Source organism: Pseudochaenichthys georgianus, chromosome 6 (assembly GCF_902827115.2).
Source record: "Pseudochaenichthys georgianus chromosome 6, fPseGeo1.2, whole genome shotgun sequence".
In the NCBI taxonomy this organism is placed as follows: domain Eukaryota; kingdom Metazoa; phylum Chordata; class Actinopteri; order Perciformes; family Channichthyidae; genus Pseudochaenichthys; species Pseudochaenichthys georgianus.
The window spans coordinates 42,797,828-42,809,520 of NC_047508.1; the positions used below are offsets into that span (position 1 = coordinate 42,797,828).

The 11,693-nt window shown below is 42.3% G+C and overlaps 1 protein-coding gene across 1 annotated transcript in view; it reads right to left on the minus strand.

Annotated features, from left to right (window-relative positions):
- Nucleotides 1-10,430, minus strand: part of cttnbp2 (cortactin binding protein 2) — a 51,104-nt gene extending 40,674 nt beyond the window's left edge. Inside the window, exons 1-2 of the mRNA XM_034084880.1 lie at nucleotides 9,013-10,430; nucleotides 4,264-4,554 (exon numbers count right to left, since the gene is read on the minus strand). Coding sequence (XP_033940771.1) covers nucleotides 4,264-4,554; nucleotides 9,013-10,429 — 1,708 coding nt within the window. The 5' untranslated portion in view covers nucleotide 10,430. The remainder of the gene's footprint in view (nucleotides 1-4,263; nucleotides 4,555-9,012) is intronic.
- Nucleotides 10,431-11,693: the final 1,263 nt, after the last annotated feature.

An 11,693-nucleotide genomic window follows, 5' to 3' on the forward strand; every position in this document is an offset into this window, starting at 1 on the left:
GTTGCATATCAAGCTGCTTTGTAAGGTAACGCGATTAAAACAAACATGAGGAAGGAAAACTATTGCATTATGGGTAATTTTGACGGTGTCAGCTTCAAATCAATGATGAGCCAATCCTCCTGAACTTAATGTAACGTGGTATGTATTGTGACTTTGATATAAATAACATGTACCATGTGACATGTTGCCCACCTCTACTAAATTATGTTAAATATTTAATTATAATATAATTACGGCTGCAACAAATGACCGTTTTCAAAATCTGCCAATTATTATTTGTATTAATTGTTTGGTCTATACGGTGTCAGAATATAGCTTTAAAGGTGGGGTAGGTAAGTTTGAGAAACCGGCTCGAGATCGCTAGAATTTGAAAATACACAACCGGAGAAAATCTGCCACTTCCTCACAGAGCCCCTCCTCCAACACACACGAACGCGCACATGACCAATGAGGGCACGAGATCAGTGTGTGCCCCGATGGAAGGCTGACAGGCAGGTAGGCCATCCAATCGGATTGGTTGTACTTTTTACAGTATTACGGCTTCTACAGATGACATTTTGTTATGTCTTTTTTGTCAAAGCACTTCAGATATTCATTGCTATCGGGATGTTAAGAGCATTCCATGGAATATAACAACAAGTGTATCTCGAGCCGGTTTCTGAAACTTACCTACCCCACCTTTAAATGTATCGTATCTTATTTAAATATATTTGATTGGTTTTATAATTACTACATGGCGACGTCTTATGACCCTGTGCGGAGTGCACTTCTACTGGATTCATATCAGCCTCATCTGTGAAGCCTTTGTTTGTATTGAAGTGTATCACCCTCTCTCCATCAATCAATATGAATCAACACGAGCCTCTCGGCATCTCTTGAAGACTGCTCTTTAAAATCAATCATCCAGTCGACCGCGGACCGAAACCTCCAATTCCCACCGGGTTCACCTCCGCTTCAAATTGCACAGACTCATTAGTGCAGCCACAGAAAGAGCTGGAGCACGCTGACTGATGTGCACGTTATTTAAGCAAACAGCATGTACCCGAGAGTTAGAGAAAGTAGGTCCATGTGAGGGTCCCAGTACAAAACTGCTTATATGTATTAAAAAAACTGCAATTAGGCTATAACCATGGTTTTGAAGGATGACAACACCAAGGCCAATACACTTTAATTGTAAGCTAATTAATACATTATTTTAGGCATGGATTTTCAGTCATTTTGATTAATTGTAAAGCGTTTGTTGTTTTTTTATCTCTTATATAGAGTAAATATTCTTCTCCTATTCTTTACATGTGCAGAAAATGATATCCAAATGTCAAAAGGTGGCTTCGTGGGGTATGTTGACAGTTCAGGGACGAGTTGGTTTATCTTGTAATTTCCATGTCTTGTGTTTTTATCTTCCATCAAAGACTGCTTTATGAAGTTGTTTTGAATGTTTTGTTAAAATTCCTAATAAAAATCAAACGACTTTCGCTAAATCAAATGGCTTTTTTGATTTTAGCTAGTTACAAACTTGTATAAAAAAAATCCGATATTAAAGGTCCCCTATTATACTGTTTTTCATCAATATATTACAGGTCTCAGATATATCCAGAGCCTGTCTCTGATTGTCTGAAACACCAAACAGATCATTGCAGCATTACCCATAATCCCCTCTGTTTCAGCCCTGTTTCCAAAGTGCTGATTCTCTGTCTGTTACTTTAGATGAAAATAAGGAGCCCCTCCCCACGCCCCTCTGAGAGACATTTGGTTACAAAGAACTCAATGGTGCTCTAGGAGGAGCTTCAGGTGATAAGGGGGGGGGGGGGGGGGGGGTTACCTTGTTGCTGATTGGCTGATGGCTACACAAGACAACACATCGTTATGACATCATAAAGTGGCCAAAATCTGATCAGCTCATTTTCAGACAGGCTTTTATAGAAATGGATCAAAAAGAGAGAGAATCTTTGTTCCTGAAACTCTCAGAGTCTCTTTCCACAGAGGGGACACATGTTGATGTAGAAGAGACATGGAGAAGAGGGGACACATGTTGATGTAGAAGAGACATGAAGAAGAGGGGACACATGTTGATGTAGAAGAGACGTGAAGAAGAGGGGACACATGTTGATGTAGAAGAGACATGGAGAAGAGGGGGACACATGTTGATGTAGAAGAGACGTGAAGAAGAGGGGACACATGTTGATGTAGAAGAGACGTGAAGAAGAGGGGACACATGTTGATGTAGAAGAGACATGAAGAAGAGGGGACACATGTTGATGTAGAAGAGACATGAAGAAGAGGGGACACATGTTGATGTAGAAGAGACGTGAAGAAGAGGGGACACATGTTGATGTAGAAGAGACATGAAGAAGAGGGGACACGTGTTGATGTAGAAGAGACATGAAGAAGAGGGGACACATGTTGATGTAGAAGAGACGTGAAGAAGAGGGGACACATGTTGATGTAGAAGAGACATGAAGAAGAGGGGACACATGTTGATGTAGAAGAGACGTGAAGAAGAGGGGACACGTGTTGATGTAGAAGAGACATGGAGAAGAGGGGGACACATGTTGATGTAGAAGAGACATGGAGAAGAGGGGACACATGTTGATGTAGAAGAGACATGAAGAAGAGGGGACACATGTTGATGTAGAAGAGACATGAAGAAGAAGGGACACATGTTGATGTAGAAGAGACATGAAGAAGAGGGGACACGTGTTGATGTAGAAGAGACATGAAGAAGAGGGGACACGTGTTGATGTAGAAGAGACATGAAGAAGAGGGGACACGTGTTGATGTAGAAGAGACATGAAGAAGAGGGGACACATGTTGATGTAGAAGAGACATGAAGAAGAGGGGACACGTGTTGATGTAGAAGAGACATGAAGAAGAGGGGACACGTGTTGATGTAGAAGAGACATGAAGAAGAGGGGACACGTGTTGATGTAGAAGAGACATGAAGAAGAGGGGACACATGTTGATGTAGAAGAGACATGAAGAAGAGAGGACACATGTTGATGTAGAAGAGACATGGAGAAGAGGGGACACATGTTGATGTAGAAGAGACATGAAGAAGAGGGGACACGTGTTGATGTAGAAGAGACATGAAGAAGAGGGGACACATGTTGATGTAGAAGAGACATGAAGAAGAGAGGACACATGTTGATGTAGAAGAGACATGGAGAAGAGGGGACACATGTTGATGTAGAAGAGACATGAAGAAGAGAGGACACATGTTGATGTAGAAGAGACATGAAGAAGAGGGGACACATGTTGATGTAGAAGAGACATGAAGAAGAGGGGACACATGTTGATGTAGAAGAGACGTGAAGAAGAGGGGACACATGTTGATGTAGAAGAGACATGAAGAAGAGGGGACACATGTTGATGTAGAAGAGACGTGAAGAAGAGGGGACACGTGTTGATGTAGAAGAGACATGGAGAAGAGGGGACACATGTTGATGTAGAAGAGACATGGAGAAGAGGGGACACATGTTGATGTAGAAGAGACATGAAGAAGAGGGGACACATGTTGATGTAGAAGAGACATGAAGAAGAAGGGACACATGTTGATGTAGAAGAGACATGAAGAAGAGGGGACACGTGTTGATGTAGAAGAGACATGAAGAAGAGGGGACACGTGTTGATGTAGAAGAGACATGAAGAAGAGGGGACACGTGTTGATGTAGAAGAGACATGAAGAAGAGGGGACACATGTTGATGTAGAAGAGACATGAAGAAGAGGGGACACGTGTTGATGTAGAAGAGACATGAAGAAGAGGGGACACGTGTTGATGTAGAAGAGACATGAAGAAGAGGGGACACGTGTTGATGTAGAAGAGACATGAAGAAGAGGGGACACATGTTGATGTAGAAGAGACATGAAGAAGAGAGGACACATGTTGATGTAGAAGAGACATGGAGAAGAGGGGACACATGTTGATGTAGAAGAGACATGAAGAAGAGGGGACACGTGTTGATGTAGAAGAGACATGAAGAAGAGGGGACACATGTTGATGTAGAAGAGACATGAAGAAGAGAGGACACATGTTGATGTAGAAGAGACATGGAGAAGAGGGGACACATGTTGATGTAGAAGAGACATGAAGAAGAGAGGACACATGTTGATGTAGAAGAGACATGAAGAAGAGGGGACACATGTTGATGTAGAAGAGACATGAAGAAGAGGGGACACATGTTTGTGTATAAAAGACATGAACAAGTTGATCTTGCATAATAGGTGACCTTTAAAGAGAAGCACTAAAACGTTTATTTCTGACTCACCTGTGTGTCCATTCTGAGCAGCAGCAAACAAGGCAGCGGTTTGGTAGTGGTTGTGGTGGAGGTCTTGGTCTGGATGATTGTTGTTCTCCGTGGTGTTGTTGTTGGTAGTAGTAGTAGTGGTGGTGTTGGTAGTGGTGTTGGTGGTGATGGTGGTCGGGTCTGGTTGGTTAAGCAGCATTGACAATAAAGTGACATTTCCCTGGGAAGCAGCTTGGGGGAGGAGGGGGCGCCCGCCGTCCAGGGCAGCAGGGCCTCCGCCGCCGAGGGGGGGGACTACGGAGGGACACCAGCCTGCAGGGGGGGGGGGGGAGGAGCAGGAGCAGCACAGGTTAAACTACCAGGAGGAGGAAGAGGAGGAAGAGGAAGCTACTAGAAGTACTGAGTATGGGAGAGCAAAGGTGTAAGAAGGTGGGAGGGGGAGGAGAGCAAACTTCAGTTTCACACATATTATATTATGGTACAGTTTCACCCCACAGGCCATAAGACTCAACACCTTTTGAAAGAACATCCATAACATTCGTCTGTTTGCAACTTATATCAATATTCCAAGTACTTGTATACGGACTATTCTGCACTATTTCTATTATATTTTATTTACTTGCATTATTTAAGTGAGGTATGGGATTAGAGATAATTTCCAGTGATGACAAGTTCATGTTTTGTAGCAAAACATTGTTCATTTCTTTGTGTTGTTTCTGTCTGTATGTAAAGCGTCTTTGAGCATTAGGAAAAGCGCTATAAAAATCAAATGTATTATTATTATTATTATTATTTAAAGTCTGCCACCTTTAATCCATTACTTGGAGGATTTTGATTTTAGTTTATTTCTATTTTTTTGATTATTTGTATTTGTTTAATGCTTTTTTTGGTGTGCTGAATTACTTATTTTTAAGTAACGTATGAACAACTCAGGTAAAAACTAAATTTGAAGAGGTGCTTGGCATGATTATTTGTGGAGAAAATCTACCAGAATATATAGTGTTGATCCCAAAGTCTCAAAGATAACAGATATGTCAGGCTGGATATGGGAGTTGTTTATAAAATGAGGCAGAAGATATAAATATTTCCATTTGATGATAACATGAAACTTGAAAATCTTTTTATGAATATTGGGTCTGATCTCAAAGCCAGTGTAAACATCATACAACTTTGATGAACAGCTAGAACAAGATGATAAAGAATACAATGCATAAGTATAGTATTTTCAGTCAGAACCATAAGGATATCTTAAAACAAAACTCAAGGGAGAAAAATATTTTTTAAAAATGAGCTAACAAGGCCATTTAGCATTCAAGCTAATTGCTAATAAGGCTAGCTCAATCATTAGCTAAACTAACGAGCTAACTAACACTGAAGTTTATTTTAGCAGGAAACTAACCAAACATATAATAATGTGTGAAATGCTCTGCTAATACTAGGTTGGCTAGGTGTTTTTATTCCAGCATCCAAGCTAGGTGCGAATGGAGCTAGCTCGACCCTTAGCATTAGCTAGATAAACTAACTAGCTACCATCACACAAACTGTACTTAAAGTGTCTTTCAGCAGGAAATAAATAACCAAACAATAATGTGTGAAATGCTCTCCTAATAAAAGGTGAGGGTTTTTATTTCAGCTAATTACAAGATTGCCGAAAAAATCTGATATTAAACCTCTCAGTGAAGCCACTCAGTTTGTTTCTGTTGTTGTAGCTTGAAGCTATAAGGCATCCAAATTAGGTGCTAATGGCGCTACCTCGACCCTTAGCATTAGCTAGATAAACTAATTAGCTACCATCACACACACTGGAGACTAGTTAAAGTGTCTTTCAGCAGGTAAATAGCCAAACAATAATGTGTTAAATGCTCTCCTAATAATAAATGGACGTTCTTATTTGAGCTAGTTACAAGATTACCACAATAATCAAATATTTAACCTCTCAGTGAAGCCACTCAATTTGTTTGTGTTGCTTTAGCCTGAAGCTATTTCCGGCTAAATCCCATGTTACGACTGTAATGTTATGAGCATATCAAGAGGATTACCGGGGGATTATGGTGACAAACAGGTAGACAGGTAAAGTGACATGCTGAGGTTTTATTTCAGATGGAAGTCATCCAGGTACACTGTGATGAACGCTCCACTCCCTTTACTAAACCAGAGATAATCTCTCCATTTAGATCTGCTGCTGAAGCGTGATTTACAAAATAAACTCTTTATAGCTTGTTTAAATGTCATTCAAAATGTTTGGGTTTTGTAAATGTAGAGAAAAATGCCTGTCGCTTGTATGCTTCATTGAAGATATGAAGTGCGCGCAAAATATTTACCAGAAACCTAATGCATTGAAGGTATCTTGTTCATTATTTTTAATACACATTCATTTCAAATTGAGTCTGACATATTTGGAAAATAGTGGTCGTGTTAACAATGTATAAATGTTTATTTTCTACAGATTTAGAAACAATATTTTTCAGATTGTATCTCTGTGTATGCCTTTTTATTGAAGATAAATACTGCTTGCATTATTAAACTTACATTTCAAGCCTGTAACGCCCTGTTTTTATATCCGATTATTCTACAGAAATTGTTGATGCATCTTGTTCTTTATTATATACACATTTTGGTAAAACACAGCCTGACATATCTAGGATCTCAAGACCATTTTGTATCACCATTAGAATAAAAATAAAAAGTTGATCAAATGTCATGCTGCACAACACATGCTTATACATATTTATCGGGTTGGGTCTAGAGTTAACATTTGAACTGGAATTTAAACTGGTTTAATATAGTTTAAACGTGTAGGCCAAATAGTGTTAAACCAGGATAAAACCATGCCAAATATAAGCAAGATGAAAAACAAGATTTTGAGTTAATGTAATATTCTTTACATACATTGTTTACTGTAGGTAATAGATCAAATTTGTAATAATTATCTAAAGCAATACCAGGCATTTCTCATGACGCAGAAACCCTGTGATAAAATGTTGGTAATTTAATTAACATGTGACGTGCGCTGCAGCCTGGACAAAAGAGTCAGATTAACAGCGAGATGATGGATAGCCATCAGCTTTCAGTACAATCATCCACACAGTGGACAAATAGAACATTCACACACTACTTACTGTGCAAGTATACAGCGTTATTAAATGATTTGGCAGAACAAACAGATGAAAATGGGAACAGAAAAGACCTGATTACTAAACAACTTCACTAAAACTACTTAGTAAACCTGCTAAGGCTTTAGATGCTAGTTTTTACCATGGTTTATACTGCTATTCTGACCTGGGAGGGTTAAAATAGTTAGAAAAAACAAAAACATCCTAAAAACAATTTTAGGATGGTTCCAGTTTATTACAACCTAGGTCGTGTATTCTTAGGTTTTTCTTCCTTTCTTATATAATGACTGCGAAAGCAGCAATATTACCAACAATAATTAGAAGACTGGATCTTGAATATGAGCAGAGAGTTAATCAGGCTGAGAGTTAAGCCAAATTCTGTGATCCAGCTGATTTGAGAGTAAAACTAAGATGTAATATTCCTTCATTGTGAAATGTGTGCATCTAGGGGGGTATGTAAAACCAAGAAGTAATTCTGTAGTAATTATTCTCCTGCAGATTTAATATAGACTTGTCGTTTAACATATCCGGGACGTTTTCCATTAACCCTGGAAGTCCATAAGCGAAAAGAGTAAGGTTACGTCTTCGAATTTCGGCATAGACCTTGTACCAAATTATCGGTTCTTGTGACATCCGTTTGAGTAAAATCGTTTTTTACAGATAGAAATGATGAGAAAATTATAGAAAAAAATACCTAAGTTGTAATAAACAGTAAACAACCAAGCGTAGCACCAAAAGCACATCACAACGTAAATATAAATGCCTACATCTATATTAAATAAATAACAGAAACGTCACTGACATGAGACGCAGGTGTGATGAGTTAATGGAAGCAGAGACAGGAAGAGTGCAGGAAGTGGAGGAGTTGTCATGCTTCTGGAGGATGGAAAAGGGAAGGGGAGGAGAGGAGAGCAGCCTCTGGCATCAGCTTCAGAGAGGAAGGGGTTACTGCTGGGAAATATATCGAAAATCAGGAGAGGGGGAAACGAAAGACCCGCGTGCTTTCCTACGTTTCATTAAATTACATTTCCTGTCACTTTATCGCTATGCTGTGCTATGCTACAAAATGCTATGCTATGCTATGCTACTCTATGCTATGCTATGTGTAAAGACAGTTGAAGAGAAGAGGCAGAGCCTACAATCCTTTCCTGTCACTTGTTCGCTATGCTGTGCTGTGCTACAAAATGCTATGTTATGCTATGCTACTCTATGCTATGCTATGTGTAAAGACAGTTGAAGAGAAGAGGCAGATCCAATCTTTCCTGTCACTTGTTCGCTATGCTGTGCGACAAAATTATATGCTATGCTATGCTACCCTATGCTTAACTATGCTATGTATAAAGACAGTTGAAGAGAAGAGGCAGATCCTACCATCCTTTCCTGTCACTTGTTCGCTATGCTGTGCTATGCTATGCTACAAAATGATATGCTATGCTATGCTACCCTATGCTTAGCTATGCTATGCTATGTATAAAGACAGTTGAAGAGAAGAGGCAAGGGGGAGATCCTACGTTGCATTAAATTACATTTCCTGTGACTTTATCGCTATGCTGTGCTATGCTATGCTAATCTTTGCTATGCTATGTGTAAAGACAGTTGAAGAGGAGAGGCAGTGGGGAGATCTGGAGGGGGGTGGAGCACGGAGGAGCCCCTTTACCTGATGCTGTTGCCAGGGGGCTGCCTGCTGAGGCTCGGGGGCTACGGGAGGATGAGGCACTAATGGAGGAGGAGGTGGAGGAGAAGGGGGGGTTTATGGAGGAGGGGCTACTGACAGTGGAGGCGGGGCTGATGATGGGGGGGCACTCTGCACATGCAGGGGTCCGGACGCCCCCCGGGGAGAAGCAGGCACCCACCTGAGAGGCCATCAGGGCTGGGACCAGGTCCAGGGCGGGTTTTGGCGGCAGCTGGGGAGTGGCCGGTTTTCCCCCAGAGGAACGGTCCCCCACCCCCCCCTTCATGGAGGGGTGAGGGGGAGAGGGGGTCTGGGAAAGCCCTGGTTTTTTGGGAGGTATGGGAGGAGGGTTTCCCCGGTCGATCCTGGCCACCGTGGGCGACTTGAGGCCGATTGGGTGGCTCAGGCGTCCGGGGAAAGGTCCTCCTTCTGAGGCGGAGTGAGGGAGACCCGGACGCATGGGTCCTCCTGCGGGGGGGCTGGTGAAGCGCGACAACACCTGGGTGACGGTGTGCCGGGCTTGCTGTTTGGCGGCAAAGTTGTCCCGGTTGGTGGGCGACAGGTCCCGGGCCGGAGGACTCTGGGACGACGTGCCGTTTTGGTCCTGTTCCTGGAACTTGTAGCGGGCGGCCTGGACGCGAGGGCTCACTCCGGTGGGGAGGCCGTGGGCGGGTTGGCCCTCGGAGCCGTTCTCCGTCTGGACGAGACCCCCCGAGCTGCTGTGGACGAGCCCCCGCCCGGTCGTCTTCGGCAGACTCAGCCCCACGTAGTTGGCGGGGGTCGGTTTGACGGGGACAGTGAGGGGGCTCTTCTTTGAGATAGGACCGTCCACCTCAGTCGAGGGCAGGTTGTCTGTTTGAGAAGACGCTGTTCGGGAGCTGATGGGCTCTGTGGCTACGGACACAGACGTCACAGCTTTAGGTGTGGGTGGTGTGGGTTCTGCAGCAGCTTTAGGTTCTACGGCAGGTTCTACAGCAGGTTCTACAGCAGGTTCTACGGCGACTTCAGCGTCCTTCCCGTTGCCCGGTTCAGTCCTAAGCTGCTCCACCTGCTGCCGTAGACTCTGGCTCTCCGTCTCCTCGCGGCCCAGCCTCGCTCTCAGCTGTTCTCGCTCCGTGTCAAACTCCGACAGCTGCTTCTCCATCTTGGCCTCCATCTGTTGGCTGCGCTGCCGCTCGGTGGAGAGTTCTTCCTGCAGCCGGCCCGAGGCTCGGCTCTCCTCGTCCAGACGGGCCTGAAGCTCGTCGAAGCGCTGCGACTCCTCCACCACCCGCGTGGCCAGCTGCTTGCACTCGCGCACCAGCATCATGACGATGTGCTTGTTCTTCTCACGCTCGTCCTTCAGCTGCGCCGTCAGCTTACGGTGATCCTGCTCCAAACTCTGCAGCTGCAGCTTCTCCATCTCCAGCTGGAGGAAGAGATACACACAAGTTAGGAAACACATTTAAACAAGATTTCATAAATACACAAAAAGACCACCAAAAGATCATATCCTCCAGCACCCGTGTGGTACAGAGCTTTGTAGATCTACACACAAGATACAGTCTTTATCAAGTGCTTAATGTAGATCAATGCAATGTTTTAAAAATGCTCAAAATAACCACTAAAAAAATCACAACACAGGTACAGAGGTTGCTAGATCTACGCAAGGGATTCTTTATTAAGTGGTATATGTCTACACACAGTAAGAACGCAATGTTTTAAAAAAAATTAAAAACTGGTACCAAAATATCTGAGCTTGGTAGATCTAATAAGATCGATACAGCTTTCATCGAGTGCTTTAGAGATATCTGCAAATGAATCGATTGATACACAAAAATACGCCGGCTTCTAATTTTTATTTATTTATTTCAATATGACTAAGGGCTGCAAACTAAAAACTAAATGATGATGATATTAAGTGATATCTTAATCGCTTTATGTGTAAAACGTATATAAAAAACTAAAACTAAAATCTCGATCAGTGTTTTCTTTTGTCCACAACTTAAAGATATTAAGTTTAGGTCATAGAACAGCAAAGAAACTAAAACATATTCATATTCTAGAAGGTGAAACAGAATATAATTGATCTTAAAAAGTACTTAAAACAACTAGTTGATATTAATAAAACGAATTGACAAATTGATTAATCCTAACCGATCTAATTTGAATATTTTATCATCAATATTTCATTCAACAGATGAATTGATAAGAAACCTGCAGCAGTAGCCTTTTGATACCGCCGATAACAGAGTGCGTGAGTAAGTCATCAGGCGTCTTCAGTTACAGAATTACAGAGTGAATGTGATGCGCATGTGACAGACTGACATCATCCCGGATACCTTTTAACACAGACCGTCCATCAATCAGTCCAGCACACACACACACTGTACACACTGTACATGCTCCATGAGCGTCACATGTATGTCAAACATCTGAACACCTCTCACACACATTCCACATCACACCACCTGTCTCACTGCATCTGTGACACAATGTGAGGCTTCATCCGGAAAATACCATCCATCTGCGGGACCCTCAGTAACATTGGGCCTGTTAACACACATGGAAACTGTAATATTCTGTACAAGCACTTTAATATTTAGTAGGTCAAGGTATGGGTACAAGGAGTGATGTGTTTCAGGTAAGTTCAAGTGGTAAAAGAGGTCTAAAAGTAGTGCCAGAGA